General features: G+C 37.3%; 4 protein-coding genes across 9 annotated transcripts in view; 3 read left to right on the top strand and 1 right to left on the bottom strand.

The window, feature by feature from the left end:
* LOC123870238 (potassium channel subfamily K member 1-like) overlaps nucleotides 1–5,033 on the top strand; it is a 55,060-nt gene extending 50,027 nt beyond the window's left edge. For both annotated transcript variants that reach the window (XM_045913459.1, XM_045913458.1), the window contains 4 exons: nucleotides 305–445; nucleotides 694–903; nucleotides 1,179–1,367; nucleotides 2,002–5,033. In XM_045913459.1, coding sequence (XP_045769415.1) covers nucleotides 305–445; nucleotides 694–903; nucleotides 1,179–1,367; nucleotides 2,002–2,303 — 842 coding nt within the window. In that variant the 3' untranslated portion in view covers nucleotides 2,304–5,033. The remainder of the gene's footprint in view (nucleotides 1–304; nucleotides 446–693; nucleotides 904–1,178; nucleotides 1,368–2,001) is intronic.
* Nucleotides 5,034–5,375: 342 nt separating this feature from the next.
* Nucleotides 5,376–7,406, top strand: LOC123870236 (bifunctional lysine-specific demethylase and histidyl-hydroxylase NO66). Its single transcript, XM_045913456.1, has one exon. The coding sequence runs from the start codon at nucleotides 5,639–5,641 to the stop codon at nucleotides 7,388–7,390; it is 1,752 nt and encodes a 583-aa protein (XP_045769412.1). The 5' UTR covers nucleotides 5,376–5,638; the 3' UTR covers nucleotides 7,391–7,406.
* A 327-nt stretch (nucleotides 7,407–7,733) lies between these two features.
* Nucleotides 7,734–11,090, bottom strand: LOC123870243 (protein PBDC1). Its single transcript, XM_045913466.1, has 3 exons — nucleotides 10,856–11,090; nucleotides 10,676–10,774; nucleotides 7,734–9,991 (listed from the first exon to the last, which is right to left on the bottom strand). The coding sequence occupies exons 1-3, from the start codon at nucleotides 10,856–10,858 to the stop codon at nucleotides 9,602–9,604; spliced, it is 492 nt and encodes a 163-aa protein (XP_045769422.1). The 5' UTR covers nucleotides 10,859–11,090; the 3' UTR covers nucleotides 7,734–9,601.
* A 998-nt stretch (nucleotides 11,091–12,088) lies between these two features.
* LOC123870235 (protein piccolo-like) lies at nucleotides 12,089–25,437 on the top strand. Of its 5 annotated transcripts, none has more exons than XM_045913451.1 (9): nucleotides 12,089–13,874; nucleotides 15,029–15,144; nucleotides 15,716–15,879; nucleotides 16,455–16,622; nucleotides 17,570–17,679; nucleotides 18,377–18,532; nucleotides 22,853–22,973; nucleotides 23,806–23,931; nucleotides 24,052–25,437. In XM_045913451.1, exons 1-8 carry the CDS (start codon nucleotides 12,702–12,704, stop codon nucleotides 23,886–23,888), a joined length of 2,091 nt encoding a protein of 696 aa, XP_045769407.1. In that variant the 5' UTR covers nucleotides 12,089–12,701; the 3' UTR covers nucleotides 23,889–23,931; nucleotides 24,052–25,437. The 5 variants fall into 5 exon arrangements, with proteins under 5 accessions (XP_045769407.1, XP_045769409.1, XP_045769410.1 ...); XM_045913453.1 differs by having other exon boundaries at nucleotides 23,806–23,928; nucleotides 24,109–25,437; XM_045913454.1 differs by having other exon boundaries at nucleotides 12,089–12,454; nucleotides 12,669–13,874; nucleotides 23,806–25,437.
* The last annotated feature ends 464 nt before the right edge of the window (nucleotides 25,438–25,901 follow it).

Here is a 25,901-nt window from a genome sequence, read left to right on the forward strand (position 1 = left end):
TCCTCTCAGAATGAGAAGGGGTTGGTCATAGTCTTCTTAGGATTTCTGTGTGGCTAATTGCGGATTGGCAGACTTCATACTTGAGAACATTATGGAGAACTCTTAGGTAGGTAGCCTATGCAGGTTTTCTCACGACGTTTTTTTGACCGTTAAAGCATAAATTCGAAAAGTTAGAGATGCGTTCCCGGGATCGAAATCCAGACCACCCGAATAGGTTGGCTGAAGTCTTACTTACTGAAGCCTTGTACTAGATTATCACCATTCAGAATTGTTTATAATACTTATACTCATTTTTCAATTTCAGATGAGGATTTGGAGACGTTACTGGACGAGGTGATCCGTGCTAGCAACCGCGGCGTTTCTGCCTCGCGCAACGTGAGCGGTGGCCCAAACTGGACCTTCGGACAGTCGCTGTTCTTCTCTTCCACTGTGGTCACTACCATCGGTGAGTTGCTACTTGAAGATCTCCGGCTAGTTGGTACTTGAAGGTGTGCTGCTAGTTGCTAGACGAGGTGGTTCAGCGCTCCACACTACTCTTACTTGTATCAGGTAGGTTCGCGGTCTCTACCCTACAAGTTTCCACTGCCCACTGCCAAAGAAACTTACCTACTGATGGTTTGGGCTAGATATTTTGTCAATGAACAGGGTTCTCCTAGTTTATCTTTAAAGTAATGGAAGACACTCGTTTCACAGGCTATGGTCATGTAACGCCACTCTCCAAGCCAGGGAAGCTGTTCTGCATGGTGTACGCGCTGCTCGGCATCCCACTGACGCTGGTGCTGCTGTCTGCGCTGGTGGAGCGTTTGCTGCTGCCTGCCACGTCTTTGCTGCGCTCCCTCAACGCTGCCCTGGGACATCTCTACCGACCCTTTACCATACGCCTTGTGCACCTCATGATTATAGGTAATTCCAAAGATACTTTATTGGGGTACTGACACTGATTTTGAAAATGGCGTCCATTTTGAAACCGAAAATGACTGGCATGTTTTTTTAATTTGTGTCTGTTGTGCTGATTACGAAACAACCATTTTTTAGAATCAAAAGTCCGCTTTCTTGTAAATCAATGATCAAATGACCATTAATCACTCATCATCGACACCTCACTGCGATAACTGGCATCCATACAAGAGAACTAGTGAGTTGATCAGTGATCTTTTATCTCAATTTCCACATTCCAGTGTCGATCCTGGTAGTGTTCTTCCTGCTGCTCCCTGCTGCTGCGTTCGCGGCGCTGGAGCCGGAGTGGGACTACCTGGACTCGTTCTACTACTGCTTCATATCGCTCACCACCATCGGCCTGGGCGACTACATCCCCGGAGACTACCCCGGCCAGCCCTACCGACCTGTCTACAAAGTTGCCGCCACCTGTAAGAGTATACCTATCTTTGTACCGTACTTTGTAACTAAGAAACCCTGTCTAATCGTTCCTATCTCTATAATATTATTATCATATTATGTCTTTGTTTGTCTATAATTAGTAAAATTACTGTCAAAGAGAAAACGTTAACGTTGGATAGTAGATCGATAACTACTTACCCGTTCTGCAAACCGATCCAAATCAAAATTAGTGATATTTTTTGACCAGCCTTTCAGAAAATTGAATTAAAAAGTACCTAAATAGGTAAAAACATGTTATAGAATACAGTTTCTATGGATTGTAGTAGGTAGGTAGGTAGGTAGGAACATTCCATAAGTTTCATTCTCCAATTTTAGGACTGCTGATCGACTAGCCTAAAATCTAAAGCCTAAAATACATCGATACAAAAATCTCCAATTTATAATCATTTTTAATTACCTACTTTGAATTCTTGGCCGGTTTTTTTTTTCTTATTAAAAAACCATAGATACTAGTGTAGCTTTTTCTTTAAGTTTTCGCTAGTGCTACTAGTATTTAATTTTTACCCAATTTTCGGGGAAATTCTATTAATCTCAAAGTTAGAAACTAAACTTAATTAATAGCTTAAAAGTATAAAAATGTTTATTTTTGTTTTCTTATTTCAGTCTATTTGATCATTGGACTAACCTTCCTGATGTTGACTCTGACGGTGTTCTACGACATTCCTCAACTGAATCTCAGCACGGTCTTCTCTTCAATGAAGCTTGACGAGGATCCAGAGAAGATGCGTTTAAGCGGTTCCGGAGTGATGGGTCCTGGCTACGGTATTGGAGGATTGGTGATGAGGGATGACTACCATCATCACGACCAACGCCGCTCAGTTGTGCACATCAGACCACATCAAGATGACAGCCCGAGCCCCGAGGACACCACGCCAGTCCATGCGAGGGATATTCGAGTGCACTAAAGCTTCTAAACTTTGACCAGCTTAAATTTTTATTTTTGTTTTTTAGTAACTTCCTATGTTCCAACAGAGTAAAATTCACTTACGATTGAAAGCCATCTATCATATTTTTTATTAATTAATATAATTTACATACAACTAATGTGACGTCTTGGTTTTGATGGGCATGTCATAAGTTCAGGGTGTTTAGAAATATTATTAATAGTAGAATTTAAAAATATATCAATAAAATACTATATTGTGTCTACCAATATTATTTCTATTAGAGTAGATGAAAAGTGTATTAAAGTATAAATGATTTATATAGAAATATTTGTGTAAAGAATACACTTGCTGCATTGTTAGTTTTAGACTTCTAGAATTGTCAGTTGGTTATTTACTACCAAAACTCTGTTTTCTTTCATCGCATCTTTACAATTATTAGGTGTGTTTAAACTTTAAATGAAGGAAAAATACTAATAACTTGCATGTAATAAAATCATATAGATATATAAACATATCTGTAATGGCATGAATTTTCATATGATTTTCCCTATTATTAATCCATACTTTATTGAAATTTGATTTCCTTAAAATAACATTCCTCAAGAACGATCTAACTAAAATCGTTTGTTCACCAAGTCAAAAATATCTATTTTTCTTAAAAAATTTAGATAGCCGCATGCATATTATTATCATAATTACGTGTAAAAAAAGAATTAAGTAAAAAGTTAAACAGTTTAACATTCAAAAACGCAGTCACCTTACAACTCAAACATGTAAGTATTTTTATCATCCAATCGGTGAAAAATACGTAATATAAAATTGCGCTATTCTATTCTTTATTAGCGACCATTCTATACATATTATTTTTGAAATTATTTGTGTCACAAAAATACTTTACTTGTTTTAAAAATCGAACTTTTTCGATCGAGTTCGTCAAAAGACTGAGGAGGTTTTCAGATTTTCTCACTTTTCTACCTAATTCAATATATTATATAGGTTTCTATTGAAAAACGTATACCTAGTAGTAAATATCAATTTTATAGAATAAATTAAACACGAACAGACTGAAGAACATGTCCCTCTGCATCTACTGTATACGTAAATATCTAGTATGAACTTATCTAAAATGACTGCATATCAAAATATTAGAATCCATACAAGGTCTTCAGCCCACGTACCTATTAATGTACTAAACAAGATGTCGATAATTAGATTAAGTAAAGGAAATTTATTTAATTTCTTGATTAATATTAAAAAAAAATACTTTTAGCCCTATGACCTAGATACGTATCAATAATTGTGTGACAGCCATACATTAAATACAATTTGCATGCACATACCTATTATAATAATTATGTTAGCGTTTTTAGAAATATATAACATAGTACGCCTATGTGTTGATGTTTTTGATGTTTATTAGAAATATATCTTAAGCGTAAATGAAAATATAACAGAAAAATAATATTATAATATAGAAAATTAAAAATCTTACTATTTTGCTATGTATTATTTATGTATGTATTGTATGTATTATTTTATGTTAGCAAAATTTCTTTAATTTTTTTTATTAAATTAGGCGATAGTTTCACTATATTTTTTTTCTTCAAAACATAAAATAAATACAACCGTCTTACCACAAAGAAATAAAACAAGTTTAAGTGATGATTAAATTGACGATTTGGCAGTTTTTTAAGGAAAATCTGTCAGGTTTCAATTTTAATCAAATAAAATACCTACTATAATAAAGAAATTATGTAAAAAATACGCATTTAAAAGTGAGCGTCTTAAAGCGTATGGTTAAAGTACCTTTAAAGTTTGTCTGGATATGGTTATCTTTCTAAGGTTAAATTGACGATTTGACAGTTTTTCAAGGAAAATCTCTCAGGTTAAAAAATTAAAGCGCATTCGACGCTTGTTTAATATTTTTGTGATAAGGCCGTCAATCTTTTTCAATCTTTGGCTGTGACAATTATTTAGTTGAGATATGTTAAATTTCATTGCAATTCTTATAGTTTTATTTTTAAATATTATTAATAGTTCTTAGTATGACTTTTTTTTTAGAAAAATGAAAGTAAATATTTCTAGTTACAAAAATCGATGACAATATATTACAAGCTTATATGGAGTTGAGACATAACTATTTATGTATACCTATAACATATTTTATTTTGATAGATAGGTACTTCTTTCTATAGAAATAATATTTCCCATTAAAAGAAAATTTACTTACATGGATTTTAGCCATTACTGAAACTATGTGAACTTATATGAATTGGTTTAAATCATTGCCAATACCTTACTCAGTACCGCTCAAATAATTATTACCGTTAGAAATACAGCACCTTTTTAAAATTAATGTACTTAGTTATATGAATGTTGGTATTTCCAATTCACTATCTAAAATGCTGACAGTAATTAGTAATATTTTACAGGGACTATTGTATTTGAAACATTATAATAATCAAAATAAAATGTCTTTGTAGTGTACGCAGCTATAATATTAACATTATACATCAATCTCACAATATCTATATACATATATATAATTATTAAAATACAATATTGTAACAAAGCATTTGTATATCTTGATAGAATATTAGACACTAGTAAGGTTATATTATACAAAAAATTATACCTACCTATCTGTCGATAAAACACACTATGCCTTTAACGGTAAAATACAAAATATTAATATGAATGTAAATTGTATCCGATGCAGTTCTTAAATAAAACAAATCAAATTTTAAACATTTTTTTATTTAGTTGCCCACACTACCAAATATTTATTGGTCTGTTTTAGTTAGGTAATAGTTAATTAAGTGTTATTATTTGTTAGGTTCTATATAGGTATAGTTTACTGAATTATTATGAGTGTGGTTACTATTGACCGGTCGCTGGTCACCCATACACTGCACTGAGAATGTGATTCGTCGCTGAAAGTTGCTGCGCTGCGATCGAAGTTGCGCGATATTCGCTGGCACGCTGCACCTCTAAGGAGTTTTAAACATAAATATGGCAGCACTAAAATTTAGAGTCAAAAATCAACTCAACTGTCATTTAGTTCCGCCAACCACAGACCAACAACGGAAAAATACCATAGAGTCACGACAATAATTTGCACAATCAAAATATAACCTCAAAAGTATACTGCCCGTGTTGTACTTGTAACTTGGTGTTTGTTTGAGTATACCAGAGTATTCATTTCACAAAACTTTGAAAGCAACTCTTAAAATACATTTTAAGTTATAAGATAAAACTGTTTTTAGGATAGTAAAGGCATATTAATTGTTATAAAATCAATGCCGTTTGCAGTTTAGGTTATGCGAAGGACCCGCTGTTAAAAAGAAAATAATATGGAATCACCAGTATCGGCTTTTGCTGTATACAACGCTAATAAAAAGGAACCTAAAAAGAAAAGAAATAGAAGAAGAGGCAAAACAGCGACGTCACCGAAAGTCCTAAAAGATGTTGGAGACGACCAAATGAAAGAGATCGGATTGAAGCTTAAACGTAAGCAAAAGAAGCAGAAAGAGTTGAAAAACATCTCTAAGAAAAAGTTACATAAGAAAAAGAAATCGAAAAAAGACAGTAAAGTTAGTATCCAGAAAGAAGTAAGGAATAGAAAGTCTCCTGAAAGTGTGGACGAACATGTACCTCAATTGTTGCGTGCACCGTTAAAGAAGCAAATTGAAGTACCTGAATACGACAGATCACCCTCACAGTCCAGTAATAACAGCTTTGACTTCACTCCCGTTCAAACTGACAGCTCTGAAGAAGGGCTGAAAGTTTTCAAATGGATGATCGCACCATTCAGCCCTGAAGATTTCCTTAATCAGATATGGGAGAAAAAGCCACTGCATATAGCAAGAAATAAGTCTAGATACTACAATGAAATAATCTCCACACCACTCATAGACTCAATGCTGAGAAATGAAAATATTCAGTTCACTAAAAACATTGATATCACATCTTATGTTGACGGAAAAAGGGAGACCCATAACCCTGAAGGCCGAGCTCACCCCCATCTTGTCTGGGACTTCTATTTGAATGGCTGTAGTATCAGGTTATTAAATCCACAGACTTATATATCACAGCTGCATCTTTTAAATGCAACTTTACAAGAATTCTTCCATTCTTTTGTGGGAGCCAATGCCTATTTAACACCACCAGACAGCCAAGGATTCGCACCACATTATGATGATATTGAAGCATTCATTTTACAAGCAGAAGGCAAGAAACACTGGCGTATTTATAAACCCAGAGATATACTTGAAACCTTACCGAGGACATCGTCAAAAAATTTCACTGATGATGAAATAGGAGAACCAATATTAGAAGTGACATTGGAAGCTGGTGATATGCTGTACTTCCCTCGGGGATATATCCATCAAGGGGTGACAATAGATGGGGAGCATTCCTTACATGTAACAATAAGCATGTATCAAAAACATGCATGGGCAGATTTATTTGAAAAAATGATCCCTGCAGCTTTACAGATGGCTATCAATGAGAATGTTGAGCTAAGAAAGGGTCTGCCGTTTGATATCTATGATAACTTTGGATTGGTCCACTCTGATGTCAAGACTTCCCGGAAAACTGAAATAGAACAGCTAGTCAAAAATCTATTTAACAACATTCAAAATTACCTACCAATAGATGAAGCAGTGGACCAAATGAGCAAAAAATTCCAACAAGATGCACTACCACCCGTTTTGACCGATTTGGAAAAAGCAGTCACAGTATATGGTGACACAGATGTCATGGTAGAAAATGGAAAAGTTACCAACAGAGTAGAAATAAGCTTAGATACAAGGATAAGACTGCTGCGCAAGAATATATTGAGGATGGTCTCCGAGGAACGTATCAGACTGTATTACTATGTCGAGAACTCATTAGAATACCATGGAAATGAGTTACCATATTTAGAAATTGAGGAAGACTTAGCTCCCGCGATAGACACTTTAATAAATTCCTATCCAGAATATGTGTCGGTGGAAAACCTAGATGTACCCAATGAGACGGACAAGCTACAGATCGCTGATGCACTGTGGAGCAGAGGTTTAATTATGACTGAATATCCTTTAGAGAATATAGATGATGATTAAAAATTTGATTGGTGAACTTATTTTTTATTTAAACCTTATACTGAACCTTTTTTCTTTTACTGCAGGCAAGAGGTATTATTTTCGTTTCTGATAAGGCTATGTATAGAAGGAATCAATTTAATGCTTTCTAAACCTGTCATTATAGTTTAAGACTTTTAGGCAAAGAAACTACAACAGAATTAGACACTGGTTTTTGAAAAATCCTTGGATATTTTAGTGCCTTGCTTTCACTGACTGCCAATAAGGCAAATTATACCTACCATACTAGAATTTCTACAAATTTTATAGGTTGGATCCGTGGATCTATAAATGTTGGATCATAGATTTACAATAAAAGAGAATATTTTGATCAAAAAATTTATTATCAAAAATGTATGAGAAATTGAGCACCTCACTCATTTTTTTCATTAATTAATTCTAAAATGCTGGTCCATGTTGAACCTTATAATATGAGTTATAGCACTAATTTAGGCTTATTATTTACTATAGTAACACTAATGAATAATGGCAGGTTATAATAATTATTGGAACAATGTATTTAGTTAACCTTGGGAAACTACCATTTAAATATGTTAACGTTGCATTATTACTACTGCATGGAGACCCAGCTTTAAGAAGTTATGGCTTTTTATTCCATAAAATGATAAGTTAACCATCACTAACAGCCATAAGTATCAAAATTAATCTATCTATAACCTTTCGATAAGTTACTAAACAACAACACACAAGCAAAAAATACCATAAAATTTTGAACAATAAAACAACATTGCTAAGTAGGTACTTATCGACCGGTAGATAGATTGATTAATGTCAGCCATAAGTGACAGTGGCGCCGATTCTGTTGTCTTTCTCTAAACTAAAAAAGTATTTGCATCTTTTTCTTTTCAATATTGCTAAAAAAAGACAGAACACGAAATATTATAAAAACTAAATTTTAGTGTACACTACTTCAAACTAAAGTCATGAGGTTTGACAGCTCTAAATTAAATTTAAAACTGTCAAACTATGTCTGTCTTTTTCATATTACATTAGTAAGAAGAGGATGTGAACACTCTAAAATTTAGTTGTACTCAAACTCAGTACCAATGCAATCTAAGATGGGGCACTGGAACGCTAAACCACTACCTATAGCCAGGGCCTCCTATCAAACAATATTTAGTTAATATATTGTCAAACAATTCTTCAGACTAGACTGTTAAGATTTACAATATAAATGAAAGAATTTGAACAAAACCTAAACTTTTAAAAAGGTATATAATAGATACATTCCCAATGTTATCAGTTCCAATTAGGTCTCATTAGACTAAATAGCTATGTTCATACAACTTATTCTGTGTGAAACTATAGTGGCTAAAAAGAATACAATAATAATTATGATTAAAAATTACAGCTTACTTATTGTCTTACAAGCTGCCATTGTAAAGTGAGATAATATTATTGGAATGAATCCAGAACTTTTGACAACAAAAAATATTTGGAGCAAAGCATGAAATTCTAATAAACTTTATATTGTCGCAGGATTCAGATGGCGCGAAACTGGCAAACTGGAAATCCCTACCAGATACCTATGACTGGATATCTATAGGTTGATATAATGATGATGATGATGAAATTTTAATAAACGTCCTATATAACTGTAGATATTTTATTCTAGCCATTTCTTCCACAAAATAAAGTTTGATATATCTTCATAATATTCCTCTAAAGAAATTCGGCATACCTACTACTATCTGCAACCAATACTACTAAGTAGGTACATAAATGTAGAACTGAATTTGAAAATCATGTAACCACAGCATATTTTTACAATCACAGCAAATTACCATCAATAGCCATCAATACAGTACTTATTTGAAAGATTATCTTATCAATCAGTCAGTGTCAGGTTTTCTATCAGTGAACATAGCTATTTTATTTATTCTTAAATACTAAGTTCCAGATTAATAAATGCTCCTCAGACTGGTATTAGTTTTTGGGGATGAGATATAAGAGAATTTTATTGATGGGTACAACATGAAATGTTTTGTATATTTTCTTCGTTTTTTGCTTTATGGCTTTTAGTAATGCCATTTTCAATTTTGTTTCATAACTAGCTGACCCCTGGTGTGCATTAATAGATCAGTCAGTCAGTCAGTCACCTTTTCGTTTTATATATTAAGATGCCAAGTAACAAATATTAATCTGGCAACAAGATTCTATTAAAGGTCCATTTCACGCAGCAACTTCTGCTGCATTGTTCTGAGCTTCCATCTGTGCTTTGGATGCACATTTAAACTTCTTTTTGACTTCATTGTTTAATCCCTCCCTATTTCTGGCAATTTCTATCGCATAAAACTGTACTCGAGGCACTAAAATTGTGTTTTGCTCTGAATAATCGCCTTTTGTGTCTGCACGCAGGAGTGTTCCAAAACTGTAGTCTTCGACGATGTTTTTAAATTTTTCGCAGAATACACGCCATTTGGCTTTGTTAGTGTTGTTCTTGATTTCATTCTCTTTTATGTATGATACATCTAAGTCGGGGAAGTCTTGCCTGAAGTGATTGTATATGAGGTCATCGTGGGGTGTCAATCTGAGCCACCTTGTGTCTACTGAGCACAGGACCTGAAATAATAGAAATAACTTATTTATTAACTCAGCTCGCTTGGCTCACTTATTTCTGCATCACAGCTGCTTTCCCCAATAAAATAGAACACAGACTTATATCATAGGATCTAAAATATACCCACCATATTTAAAAGAAAAATAGGTGTTTTATTAAGAACCAGTGTTTATAATAAGTTCTCATTCTCATCTAACTTTTAAATAAGTACCTCTCTTTGCCAATATTTTATTTAAACTCTGAAGTCTGTGCACATGACATGATTTCATTTTGTTGGCATCGTAATTTGTATTGCTACCTTCTTGAGTAAAAATACTCTTGTCAGTGTTTTTTTAAATAAAAATAGTTTATGAGCAGGCCATCTGACGATGTTTGGAATTCAACACCAAGTTTATATTACTTTTGTAAAAGGCTAACTTGTGCTTTGAGTTTTATACAATATTGAAATAATGGCGCTTTTTATGCATTATTTAATAATAATTAAATAATGGAGAAAAAATCTTTTACAAGACACTTGCTAATATACTTTTCAAATGACAGTTGACAGATGGAGCAATTATGATAATATTGCTTTCCTATTGTACTTTGGACGCCTTTTATGGACTATGTAGGGTGCTGCACGTGCTTAAGGCCGTTGTTCCAGCTGATCTAACAGCAACTATAACTTATTATTTTAGGTAACTTACGTTAAAATAAATATCACTATGCTCCATTGCCCTCGCTGCCCACAGGTGTTCCAGGGTCTCATCGTTGCCGAACTCCTCGGCAGGCCTCGTAAGGACGTCCTGAAATACATAAAATTATAGTACTGCATGACAAAAATGATTTGTGCAAAGTAAATATGTACTATAACTGTATGTACTTGCCATTTTATACTGAAATACACTGAAGCACTCCTTTGACTTTTTATTTAGGTTAGCCGGTCCTTCTGTAGTGTCGTAACTTACTTGTTACGTACTGTTAATCACAGGTAAATTTATTTAACTCTCTGAAATAGTACCTACAAAATTGATAATATAAAAACAACATTACAATTTACAATACATTTCAAGATATTTCTCCGGATTACTGCAGCTCGATTGCCGTATAATGACAGCTACAATATAGTGTGTTATCTATGGCTCGTGGCTACAAAGTCACGATCGCAAACACCTCTGATTGGTTGGTGCTCGCTCACTATTGGCTACAATGCATTGTTGCAACGAGCATTGTATAAAAGCCATGGAACTAATAAGTACTACGTAAAAGCCAATAACAACAATTGCGTTTTTTTTCTCTCTTGTCTGCTTGTCTGACTTTACAAAGATTAGATTAGCCAATGTCATTTTTTTAATTAACTGGTTGTACGGCTCTGGATTATAGTATTTTTAAGTCTGGTAGTTTAAAGTCTGTGATCTTTGGTGAATGCCACAGAGAAACAACCTAAAAAGATGATCTATTCTAGAATAGTTCAATATATCTACTATAATCCTTCATCCAAGATATCTACTATAGGTAGAAGTCTAGGTTCTAAAGACCATAGACAATACAAGCAGTTCTACCACCCAACAGAATTTAAAATATAATAAGAATACTTCACACCTCCGGATCTGGGTATAGTTGAACTCTACAGCTAGATTGTGGCCAGGCAATACGGCAGGAATGAAGGTCATAAAATAAAGTAGTTAACTACGTTGTAATTAGTACTTCCTATTTTTATGGGGAAATAATCGGATTGAAGGATTTGCCACTATTTCCAGAATTAATCTATTTCTAGAATTAATAGAATCTATCATTCTTAATATTTAAATCACTATAAAAATATATGACCTAGTTACATGCATCGCGAATATATTATATTTTAAAGCTTTAATTAGTAATAAAACTTGACATAATTACGTTATTATTCTAACAACATTATGTGATAGTTTTTTGCGAAAAACGCATTACAATATAATCTAGATAATAAAAAAATAATTAAAAAAAAGATTCCCTCCAAATCGAATTTTTTACAATGTACGCAACTGTCAACGAGCGAGAAAGCATTAAAAAGATCATCTAGAATATGAGCAAGAAAGAATATATCCTCGGACCACCTCGGATAAACTCGTTTTAACTCCATGCAAATCTATGACTTCATTGGAGGAGAGAGAAAGAGGGTGGCGCATGCGCGTTAGGCCGACGCCATCTCTAAACTATTGTGCATTATTACTTGTTGAAAGATTTCGATGACTTTTAGTGAATTTGGTGGTGTAATTCGTGATAAAAAGCGTTAACCATGGAATTAATGTGCCGCGTGTGAGGTCAAGTGTTCGTATGTGTCGTTCGATGACTGCATCATAAAATCTTTCCAATCGGTGCCGACGGCGGGGTCCCGTCTTGCGGAAGTTTCTTAGCTATAGCAACGCATATTTTTTGCGGCTATCTCCACGGCGGCGCTCGCTACCCACCAATTTCATGAGCGTTCTTCGACGAATTCGCTAGTGGTAACTTTTGAGCATCATATCTTATTTATACAGCGCCGTTCGGCGAGGAAAAGTTACAAAAAGCGGGGAGAGTCACCTCGGCGGCGTTCTTGCGCGCGTACGCCTATATACATAGACAAGATTATGTATGAATTATTGTTTTGGGTCAAAGACACCTCGGCGCTCCGACTCGCGGCAACAGCGTAAATACGATAAGTCCACCTTTATGTTTCAGCTTTCGTCGCGGCGAGAGTGAGTTTTAGTTGATATGAACTCTGCTTTAAAACCAGTGCTGCCCCAACCAGGGGTGCCGCAGCCCGGCGGGCAGGCGAGTCCCGCGAAGGGCAACGTCGCGAGTGCTAATCACGCAGTAGGGCTCCCGCAGGGCGCAAACTCGGTGCACCTGCCCGGTAACAGTCTGTCCGTACAGAATCTGTCGCAACACGCGCCGCACGCGCCGCTCGCGCCCGCTGCGCCACCGCCCTCCATGGCCCCCGTGTCCGCCAACATGGCGCAAATGGCGCAGAACATGAGCCACCACGGCAACCTGTCGCTGCTCCCCGCCGCGCCTGCCCAGCCCAGCCCCAAGGGCGCCGGCCCTAGCGCGCTCAGCCTTGTGCAGCCCTTGGCTCTCACTCGCGCCCCAGACAAGAAAGATGAACCTGGGCCCGCCAACGGGACCGTCGACTGCCCCAAGCCGGCCGCGGCCGCGCCGCTCAAGCCGCTTCAACCGGAGCCCAAGCAGGACAAACCGGACATCCCCAAGACATCCCCCAGTGTGCCTAAGCCACCCGAAAAGCCCGCAAGCACACCACCCACTCCACAGAAGCCTGAAGCCAGTGTACCTGTCAGTCAAACAGATGGCCCCGCACAGCCTAAAGTAGCAACAGCAAACGAGCCACCCGAAAAGTCCCCAACGAAACCCACTGAGCTTAAACCCGCCCCCACAGCAGACATTGCACCCTCACAGAGTGACAGCAAGCCAGTCCCAGAGTCGGCTAACGAAAATCAGAGTCAGGAAAAGCCAGCCTCTCCACCGAAAGATGCAGAGGTGAGTGCGAAACCTGAACCTTCAGTAGCAAAAGAAGAAAAGGTAGATGAAGTTGCCCAGAAACCAGCAGTTGTAGAGCCACAGCCCCAGAAAACTGATAAAACCGAACCAGAAAAGCCCAAAGGTGGTGAACCACCCAAGCAAGAAGAACTAGAAAAACCGGTACCAGCTAAAGATATACCGGTAGTAGAAAAGAAACCAGAGACTAAAGTTCTATCGAAAGCAGAAGTGAAAGTAACACCAAAGTCCACATTGAAGTTGGCCACAGTGACCCCTCCGATGAGAAAAAGGCGGCAGGTGTCAGAGAAGCTTGATGGAGCCACTCCATCTAAGAAACCTGCGGAGGATGCTGGGACTCCAGACATAAGAACTAAAAGGAATAGGACTAAGGTAACTCACAATTTTAGATTTTAAGTACCTAAATAGGACTCTAAACCGATGTGTAAAGGCAAAGTGCTGCAATTTAAGTTACAACAACTTTCCCTTATTTTCCCTTAACAATTATCCCTTAATTTAATAAAAATAGGTGTCACTCATAATCACTACCACCTTTATTATGTATACGAAAGTGTTGGTTGTTAAGTTTTTGATTTATTTCAATCACTTTTGCATTGGTATAGCTAAAGATGTGGTGCTTATGCTACTATACTATTTCGAAAAATCAAAGAGTTCCCATGGGATTTTTAAAGACATTAAATCTACGTGAACGAAGTCGCGTGCATCTCCTAGTAAGTCATAAAAGTGATAGTACAGTATGTTAGCGCCTTTACGACGTCTTTAGCAAATGCTTTATCGTAAAACGCTGTGAAAATTCACCTAGATTTATGGTTTCTTATTGCTTAGAGAATAAGGTTCACTTTGGTATGAAACACTTTTGTTATAAAACGCATTTTGAGTCATAAATAGTCAACTCATTTATACTAAATACGTATAGATAGGCAGTACACTAGTTTTACTAGATGATGATCGCGATTTCGTCCGCGTGGATTTAGTTTTTTTTTTTTAAATTCTGTGGGAACTTTTTGATTTTCCAGGATAAGAAGTGGTCTATGTCCTTCCCTGGGATGTAAGCTAACTTTCATCAAAATCCGTTAAACAAACATACACACTTTCGCTATTATAATATTAGTATGGAATAATATTAGTATGGATAGATTCCCAAGGTCGCCGACGACTGAGTCGCCGGACTACTAGTCGACCGAGCGTAATCACACCACACACACTTCACACTAATATTATAAAGGCGAAAGTGTGTGTACTGTGTATGTTTGTTACTCCTTCTTGCAAAAACTACTGGATGGATTGTGCTGAAATTTAGAATGGAGATATATTATACCCTGGATTAGCACATAGCTACTTTTTATCCCGGAAAATCAAAGAGTTCCCACGAGATTTTTAAAAAACCTACAGCCACGCGAACAAAGTCGTGGGCATCAGCTAGTGTCAAATATTGTATGAGATGTGGAGGGTGAAATGGTACTCAGAGAAAAAATACTACCAGCACTATAATATCCAGCACCTAATGTCTGCGTGTTGCATTCCAGGTGCAGCTGTACCAATCGCCCACGCCGGAGCTCACGATGGCCACCAAGCTGTCCGCGTCGGCTGGTCGCGCCACGCCCACCAAGCCCAACGACGACAAGCTCATCGTCTTCTACAAGTAAGTTTTTCTCTAGCTGAGGGCTTTGCTCACCGCGTTTTAGAAACGTGCGTCGATGGCGCGCTTTTATCCTACAGAGCAGTTTGTTATCGTTTGTATCGATATACACGCGCATTAGCATCGCGTTTGTATCGATTCAAACGCGCGACATCGGCGCGTCTGTATCGCTACACACGCGCGTTTGCATCGCGTCTTATATCGCTACACACGCGCGTCTGTATCGATTCAACGCGTGTTAGAATTTTGCAGAATTTAGAAGGTCTGCAGCTGCTTCTGACTCGCGTGCGTATCGCGACTGTATCGCTACAAACGCGCGTCAACAAACAAAAACATGGTGTGCAAAAGCTCTAAGGTGGACTTGAGGAACCAATAGGTGGCCAAATAGATGCTGAAAAAAAAAATTCAAAAAAAACCAACTTCAATATCCACAAACACTAAAAAGTAAAAAAATATTTAATAATTTATTACCGAATATATTATGTATGTACAAGAGCTAAAATGTAGTTCTTTAACATTTTTTTGAGTTGGTGCCGCTAGCTAGACCGATTTTTTTATTATGGCTTGTTCCCAGGAACGAATACCTAGCAGTGCGCAATGCTGAGGGTGGGTTTTACGTGTGCCAAGCCGTACAGAATGTATACCGCTCCACACGCAAGATCAAGATTCGCTGGCTCTCGCAGGACAAGGCGGACTCCAAGGGGGAGACATACAAGCCCGACTTCTATGACGTCACAGGTATAATGTATAGCAGAGGTCTTTGAGCTGTTGTTGGAAATTGAATATTATTCATACTTTCTAACACTATTATTAGTTTTAAGGGTTTTAAAGAAAAAACGGAACCCTTATAGGATTACTTTGTTGTCTCTCTGGCCGTCTGTCTGTTCGTCCGTCCAACTTGTCTGTCAAGAAAACCTATAGGGTACTTCCCGTTGACCTAGAATCATGAAATTTGTCAGGTAGGTCTTATAGCACAAGTAACGCACATCTGACGGAAACGTTTAAGTGCGGGAACCAGCCCAGAGAGAGAAGAAGATAGCACAAGTAAAGGAATAAATCCAAACACCGGGACGTCACAGAAAAAAAAATTAAAATGTGTTTCAATTTGCAAAGTAAGATACCAAGTGGGGTATATCATATGAAAGAGCTGTACCTGTATATTCTAAAATAGATTTTTATTAATTTTTATGCATAATAGTTTTTGATTTATCGTGCAAAATGTCGGAAAAAATACCAGAGTATGGAACCCTCGGTGCGCGAGTCTGACTCGCACTTGGCCGGGTTTTTTAGTTACCAATAACTTTTTTTTCTAGACATGGAGTGTGTCCTAACAACACTGTCGTTGCAACGCGCGAGCGGCGGCGCGCAAATACTGAAGGCGGGCGAGCGCGCGCGAGCCCAATCCATACTGCAGCGAGCGTTGCGCGCCGAGCAGAGCGGAGCCAACTGTCTGCAGCTTACAGAGGAGCACCCTGACGGATGTAAGATATTCACATCTCAAAAAACATTCGTTCGCTCATGCGAGCTGTAGCGCGTAACTGATGCGGGCGAACGCGTTCCAGCTCAGCCTATTCTCCAACGAGTGTTGCCGAACAGAGCAGAGCCAACTGTCTGCAGCTTACAGAGGAGCACCCTGACGGATGTAAGATATTCACTTCTCAAAAAACAATCGTTCACTCGTGCGAGCTGTGGCGCGTAACTGATGCGGGCGAACGCGTTCGAGCTCAGCCTATTCTCCAACGAGCGTTGCCGAACAGAGCGGAGCCAACTGTCTGCAGCTTACGGAGGGGCCGGCCTTATTTGCAACATTAGAGGAACCCGCCAATGCATTGCCAGCTTCAGAAATTTTTTGATTGCGATATTACGCCCGGTATCAAGCTAAGCAGAGAGGAGAGATGTGTTCAGTTGATGAATCAGATTCATAATAGATAACGCGAAAAAATTATCATGCCATCTTCTAGTGCTGAAATCATCTTGACTGAAATGTACACTGCGAGGGGTGTGCCATACAAAATGCCAGTAATTTTTTTTTGCCAAATTGAAGCAGTGTTTGTGTGTCGAATGGTCTTCGTGTTGACACTAGTTGACAAATGTCTCATCAGTCATCACTAACATTTAGTTCTGTGGACGCTCACATGACGCTCACTGGTGAATCAAGTTACTTTAAAAACAGGTTGGCAATCGCAGGTCCAGTGTACCTACTTTATTAGTAGAGATCAGTATTTGTAGATTATACACGGTGGTTCACACATTGTGGCTTGTTATAAACAGTCAAGTGTCTCCTTTTTAACTGACTTCAAAAAAGGAGGAGGTTCTCAAATCGTCAGAATCTTTTTTTTTAATTAATTAATATCATCACTGACAATAAGTAGAAAAGGCATGGTTGTTGCTTGTTACCTTTTTTGAATTAAAAAAAAAACTGTTGCAGTGGACCTCTCGCTTTACAAAGACGAGTCGCAACTGGAGAAGAAGGCGACCCGCAAACGGAACAGCTCCAAATCATCGCCGAAAGCAGAAGTCAACGCTAGCGACACTGCGGTATGTAGTCACACACACACATAGACACAAATATACGTACAAACACATTATTAATGAAGTGAAACTTCTTTACCAGTGTAAGAAAACAGTGAAATACACACAGCACGGAGGTTATAATAGCCATATTATATTGGCAGCTTAACAACGTTCAATTACTATGCGTGCCACCATTGGTCTATAATTACTATAGATGGCAGAGGTATGGCCAAAGATGGCGGTGATACCTTTTTTTAATTCATATGGGCGTCAATTCCGGGGGTTTTCAGGTTTTTCAACAAAAATGATATTGATTTTTTTGATTAGAAGATGGTGGCAATGTTATGGGTGTTACATATGAGGATTTTCGGTGTATTGATTACTAAAATGACCTCCATTTTCAGATGGCGGTTGCATTTTGTGTTAAGTAGGTACTTTTACTCTTTCGGTGTACATCGGAAACACGCATATTTTATAAAAAAAGATGTACTTAGGGGATTAGACCTGAGAATTATTGGTTATGAAAATGAGATCCATTTTCATTTTAAAGATGGTGGCGATCCTCACGATCAACCCATCGCCGGCCCACTACTGAGCTCGGGTCTCCTTTCAGTATGAGATGGGAATAAAGATGGTGGCGATTATTAAAAAAAATCCGTACTATGGGCGTCCAAGGGCGAACAAAAATGACGTCCATTTTCAAGTCCAAGATTGTCCGCAGAAAAGCGAACCGACGCCAAGCAAAAAGGCGCGCAGCGCGCCCTTGCGCGGCGGCCGAGCGCCGGCCGCGCCCCCCCCTCCCCCCGCGGCGGCCGCGCGCCGCGGCGGCGCGGGGCCGAGTAGCAAGGTAGGCATAGTGCGACGGATATATAGACATGTACGTATCTATCGCCCACCTTACCTCACTCTGTTTGACGTGATGTACGGACACGCGGACGTTTGGTTGTAGGGTGCTTTCAGACTAGCAGTTTTCCTGCGCGGTTTACGCTCGTTTTGGTGTACGCGCTTACACACGCGCTTTGATATTCCGAACGCGCGTCCACGCCACGCGCTCACTTCGGCGCGTTTGCATGTGGGTTAATAGCAAAATCAGTTTTACAAATTCATTTACTTATAGATAATAATAATAATTGTAAAATCAATCTTGTATGACGTTGAAAAAGTTATGATTCAGGTACTTTTTGTAAAATATTTGACTTTTACTTTTTGAACTGGATCTTTCGCGGCTCCTACCTAGCTTATAATACAAGGACGTGTCTACGCTTATACGAGTAGAGCGTTTGACAAAAGGCGCGCGTATATGTGCGTGCAAAAACCAGATTATGTACTCGCAGAAAAACGCTAAGTTGAAACCGCTCTTAGGGTCAGGCCAAACGGGCATTCTTGTAAGTTGTACAAACGTAATTTACGCTGCAATCGGTTTTATAATATTAAATTCTGGTTTCTGCTACCGTGAAACGCGTCGTTAAGTGTAAATTATGCGCGTTTGGCCTCGGTTTTAAGGTGCAACACATTACTGTGTTGTGTTGTAATGTGGCATAAGGCGAGTGGTATGTAGATTGTAATTGCACATTATAGCTGTCAAACTACCGAAGTAACTAGGGCCCCAGAGGTCTCTACAACGTATTATGACAGCTACAATGTGACAATCGTAATCATTTCTAGCTGATACTCTACTGTTGATTTTCGCCATTCATCTGCAACAGGAAGAAAGAATGCCAAAAATCAAGCCAATCACCATAATTGCGACTTTCGTACTAAAAAAGTTGTAATGTGCAATTTCCAATCTTCAGTACAGATTGTCTTGCAACACCACAATACGGTAATGTGACTGCAGCTTTAAAGCGGTTTTGAATGAGTTGTTTCATTGGTTTGGGACCCAAAAAATTTGAAATCGTGTTAGTATTATTTACCCCTAATTCTGATAAAGGGTCATTTAGTCAACTAATATCCAGTAGTTGACTTAATGCTAAACTATATCCTAACTACTAAAAACACTACACTATAACTATCTAGCAATAATTCTGTAAAGGGTGTAATGAAATTAATGTTAACACATTAGAAAGATGTTTAAGCTCATAGTTAACAACAGCAAAACTTCACTAATTCATTTAACATAATTAATTAATTTGCTGAAGCTATTTTGATCAAATTTTCAACGAAATATCTTTTGAAGCCAACATTTTGTGAAGCACGCTCGTAGGTGTCAAAAAGTATGTAAACTCGTCGCTACGCCTATGTTTCATAAACAATCGTACGAATTCGTCTTCAACTTTCAAAATACGAATGTATATGTATGTCTCAAAATATGTATGTCTTTTATAATACCTTTTCCTTATTTTATTAAAGAAAATTAGTATTCGTAAGAATAGGTCCCAAATCAATGAAATACTCGTCATCCAAAAAAATATCAAGGCAATTTTGAAAAAAAAAATACAATTTGAAAAAGAGTGTCTCGAATGCCTTGAAATAACCAAACGGAAGCAGTGTGCGGATTGTTATGAGTCGTTAGTTAGTGGATGGATTTGAGTGAACTGAACGAATGGCTGTACTTTAGGCTTGAAACACACAGAAAGCGCGACGGAGATCACACGGCATGACGTCATAATATGTACAGTTGGCAGCCTGGCCTAGAATATTTTCAGTAAGTCAGTGGCGTCGATTCTGATATCATTCTCTAAACTAAATTTTGAGTACCTGCATCTTTTATTTTGTAATGTTTCTAATAAAGGACTGAAAATAAATTTTGAATTAAAGACAGCTCTATAAATTATTAAATACCTTGCTCAAGACTGGCACCTAAAGTCACGAGGTTTGACAGATTTAAATTAAATTAAGTTTGTCTGCTGTTTTCTTATTACATTGGTAAGAAAAAAATGCGAATACTCTAAAATTTAGTTGCTACTTGCGATCAGAATTAGTACCAGTTATCAAACTGATCCTCCCCGAGCAATTAGTCCTCTAACAAAAAAAACTTGCTGTTACTTTTTTAGCATCGGACAATGACACCGAAGTTTTATTTGAGAATCGAGATAGAGAAATCTGGTCTAAGTGGCCGTCGATTTTAGAGAACAGCGCATCAAAAGATTTTTGCAATTCTCAAAAAGAATTATAATATGAAATTGAACTTGATAACATGGAAAACTAGCTCGTTCACGTCATAGATTTCTTACAATATGCTGTTTCGATTACCACAAACGATATTTTTGAGAGAAGTGCGTCTACGATTCCTCACGTGTGGAGATTTTTTTGCAATTCACGACATGATTCCTTAAACCAAATTCCGAAGTTAATTTTTCTCTAATGGTTTTTTCGCTTCACTGACAGCTGTTTTCGCTCAAGACCGATGATTGTAACTTGTAGGGGCCGCGTTGAAAGCACTCCGTCGCGCATTGTGTGTGTATCAGCCTTTATATTACGATACACTGTGCATGCTATTATATGAAAGTTATGGTTACAGTGGTTACCAGTTATGATTGGGTCGAGGTACAATTTTATTTTCTTTTATCTCTCATCAATCCATCGCATTTCACGATCATTACTAAAAAAAATGTTTGTTAGGGTTCCTACCCCAAGGGTGCCAACAGGAACCTATTACTAAGACTCCGCTGTCCATCCGTCTGTCTGTGAATCGAATCGTCGATCTGTGAAATCTCGTGAACCGTAATTGGTACAGAGTTGAAATTTTCACACAATGTGTATTTCTACTGCCGCTATAACAGCAAATAATAAGAATTTCTTCGAAATTACCGCCATGAAAATTAGCAAAGAAATAACACTTTAATTTTTATAAAGTGTTATTTCTTGTACGATATGACTGACTGATTTGTTTTCTGGATGAATACCTACTTTGGTACCTCTCAGAAAAAAACATACCGTGTTTTTTGAAGGAATGCAATATCAATAAAATTGTGTATTAATTTTACTAATGACGATTTTGGCCCGATTCTGTATTTTATGCAGGATACATTTTTATATTTAAAAATAAATAAATATTTTTTAATTTATATTTTTACAGTAAACACTGTCATGGTTGATTTTTTTTATTATTTTCGTATTTTACGAAAAATAAATACTAAGAAAGTTGAACCATCCCATTTATTAACAAATTATTATAGGTCTAATATCATAAATTAATAACCCCTTCCTTGTCCACTTCTTATCTTTTTACTTTTGACTATTACCTACTAATATTTGATGAAAAAAAAAATAAGGGTTAAGAAAAAATAAATCATCCACCTCCATCTATCATCGCTTGCTTTTTGTGTTGTTTTTACTATAATTTTTAAATCAAACATATTTATCTTAAGTTATAAAATATTATTTCTATAGTTATTTGCGATTTCTACTCTCTATTTTTATGTTTTCTATATTCTTAGGCATGTAAATGTTGCATGCTATTTAAACTTAAGGGATATTTTGTTCTAAGACTTTTCATTGCGAAAGAAACACAATTTGATGCTTTGAGTGAAAATTATTTGACATGCATTGCACGCATGTCATTTATTATGGACGGCCAAACATGATTTGACAGATTGACGTAACTCGGAGGTCAGTTTTTAGGGTTCCGTATCTTAAGGGTGCCAATGGAACCGTCAGTCTCCGCTTCTGTCCGTCTGTCTATCAGCGAACCCTACCTATAGAGAGAGTTAAAATATTCAGTGTGTATTTGTGGCTAAAACAACAAATAATTTTAATTTAAATCTATCAGGTCTAAATGTATTGCTATCCTTTCACAATGCTCCCTAAGGAAAAGGATACCACTATAATCTATCCGCGGAAAGAAGTTAACATAATGTTCTGTCTGTTACGTAATCTCATACAAATAATAGAGCCAAAAATCTCAGTGGGCGTTTGAGTCAACAACCAATTACAAACATGTTTTCAAAAAACATTCGAAAATCAATTCGATTTTTTTTAAAGAAAAACATTCGAAATTCAATTAGAAAACATAGTTTCGATTGTGATTGGTTGGTTAGCGCTCACTGAGATTTTTAACTATTATCACTTGTATGGGGTTAAATAACAGAGAGAGTGCTATACTAACTTCTTTTCGCGGACAGAGTATAGATTTAGATCTGTGAATTTTAGAGATTATGTAGAATTAGTCTCAATGTATTTATTGTGTGTAAGCTAAAATAAATGGTTTTAATACAAATAAGTTATCGAAGAAATACTTGAACGGTAACGTTTTCAGACGGCCACCGCGTTAACGGAGAAGGCCAAAGCTAAGACGCCGGCGAAGCGGACCCCCGTCAAGCCGGCCAAGGTCGAGACCCCTGTCGTAACGCCGCGGAAAGGAAGACGCGCCGCTAAAGGTAATCTATACTTACTAATAAATAAAATTTTAGTGTCTGTCTGTAATTTCGAAATAACTACCTCATATTAAGCTCATATGGTTATTTAAACGATGCCATAACTGATCACACGTATTTAAAATTTTTGTCTGTCTGTTTGAACGGGTTAATCTTCGGAACGTCTGGACCTGTTTTGACGGGACCGACAAGTAGAGGATTAGCTAAGGAGTAACATAGGCTACTTTTTTGTAACCGACTTTCAAAAATGGAGGAGTTGTGTGTGTTTTCTACCTATTTACACTGCTATCTCCAAGATTTTTGGACCGATTTGCGTAATTTTTTTTAATCCATAAAGGAACTTTGCCACATTGCATTGTTCCATTAAAAAATTAGGATTCCAAATCCTCAATCCTGATAGTAGCGCTCCAGTTAGTATAGCGCTCTCTCCGTTCCCATACAAATGATAGAGCCAAAAATTTCAGTAAGCGCTAAACGATTTGAATTACTAACCATTCACAAACATGTTTTCAAAAAATATTAGAAATTGAATTCAAAAATGTTTTCAAAAAACATTCGAAATTCAATCAGAAAATATAGTTTCGTTTGTGTTTGGTTGGTGACTCAAAATAATTAGCTGAGCTTTTTGGCTCTATCATTTGTATGGGACTATGTAACAGAGAGAGAGCGTTAAACTAAGTTCTTTCCACGGATAGGGTATAGTCATGGTTAACATAACCAGTAACTTATGTCTGACATGGCTAATATTCTTTTTAATAAACTTGACATCAGGTGACCCGTTGCCCATTAGCATTAGCATTATATAAGTACGTATATAAAATAAAATTTGTTTCAGAAAACAAATCAACTCCGGTAGTGCCAACCCCTTCGACGTCGACGGGCAAAACCAGCCGCACGCGTCGCCCCGTCAAGAAATAACACACACACAAAACCCCAGTGCGCGCGTCACGCGGTCACACTTGTGTTGTGTGTGCGCCATGCAGACAAACGCGCGACGTGCGCACGTCACACGGACATACATGTGACGTGAGCACGTCACACATTCTCACGCGGGACTTCTCTGCGTCATACAGTCACACACGTGACGTAACCGCATCACACATTCACACGCGTGTCGTATGCATCTCACAAGGATACTCGTGTGATGTAAACGCGTCACACACACAGACGTGTGACGTGTATACGTTGCAAGGACACACGCGTGACGTGATGGTGTCACACAAACACATGTATAATGTACGCGTCACACAGAGAGCGTAGTCGAGCTTTATATGTCAAATGTCATTTCAGAGTAATGAATACCTTAATTAGCCTTATACCCGTATTCACAATCATTACTATGAGGCTCAGAGTGCGCTCGAACGCACAGTGTAGGTTCCACCAATCAGATGACCGTGTCACGTCAATTTACAATGATCTGATTGGTGGAACCTACACTGCGTTCTGTGAGACCTCATAGTAATGATTGTGAATACGGCCGTTAATTATACCTCACGAATAAACAAGCAATAAACATTAAAGGCCTAGAGTCTAAAGTCTAGAACTCTAGAGTTCTAGACCGACGAGCGATATACTTACATTCGGTAAAGTTAACAGTAGCTTGTGGCTCGTATCGTTGCGGTCTTGTAATAATCCACCAGCGAGCTTTTGATTTTATTCGTCCGTTCCAGTGTTTTAGCGCTCTTATTCTCGTATGACACTGAAAACTTCATCCACACGCAAAACGCACATACTATAACAACTAAATGTGTTCTCACCTATACTACCTCGATATAGGACAAAAGTGAAAACATCTAAATAAAACTTTTCAAAGGCATAAAATTAAAAAAAAATGTTTGTTGTAGGGCTGTTGAAGAAAAGCAAAACTCGCGCGGGATTCCATTTTTGAAAAACATTGTAATAATGAAAAGCGATTATAGTTTATGGCACGATAATATGGTAAAATACCTCAATAACAAATTGCAAACAGCTGTTCTGTTTGGTGGCCATTTCACATACGGATGTACGAATAGAAAAAGATAAACAAGAGATTTTAATTTTATAGCACTACTTGGTACTTTAAAACACCTCGATAAAGGACGGCAGTCTCAAAACGGCTGTTCTGTTTGGCGGCTATTTTACGAATATCATACGTACTCACGGATGGAAAAAAATCGGAGTTACTCGTAAGGTTGAAATCTATAGAGACCACTTTGATTTTGCTTAGACTTAAGTTTCAGTTAAAACGAGACAGATTTATGCCAGCGGTATAACACTGTCTCGTTTTAATAGTGTCTTAAGTCTGAACATAGTCAAATTGCGCTCTATAGATCTCGGCCTCAAGTCGCGCCTAAAGCAGTTTTATTTAAGGGGCATAACACGGGGTCTGCCCGCGAAATTCAAATTTAATTTGGTTTTTCGCAATTTGTAAACTAATACGACAAAGTAGGCTTATGGTATTCTAATTCCGCAAATGGCAGTATCATCTTCACAGGTTTACATAGAAATCTTTACTTGAAACTGTTCAGTTTAAGAAATTAGTCAAAATAATGAGTTTGACGTGAGTTACTCACAAATTAGTCGATACTTTAACTAATTTCTTAAAGTGGACCCTTTCAAGTAAAGATTTTCATACAAACACGTGATTTTCATACAAATAGTGTCATTGCCGCAATCAGAATGCTATAAGCCTACTTTGTTGTATTAGTTTACAAATTGCGAAAAACCAAATTAAATTTGAATTTTGCGAGCAGACCCGTCTCATATACCTTAAAAAAAATTAAATGGTTCAAAACAGTTTTCAGTCTTAAATGTATGAAAAGTGAAAACGCTCTCTGTTTGACGTATACACTGTTAATGTATACATTAGTACATATTTATTATTTACTTATTTGGGTCATTTGTACGCATAATACTTTTGTCATAAGACAGCAATGTTTTGTTATAGACAGT

The sequence above is a fragment of the Maniola jurtina genome, chromosome 12 (assembly GCF_905333055.1).
Source record: "Maniola jurtina chromosome 12, ilManJurt1.1, whole genome shotgun sequence".
NCBI classification, from domain to species: domain Eukaryota; kingdom Metazoa; phylum Arthropoda; class Insecta; order Lepidoptera; family Nymphalidae; genus Maniola; species Maniola jurtina.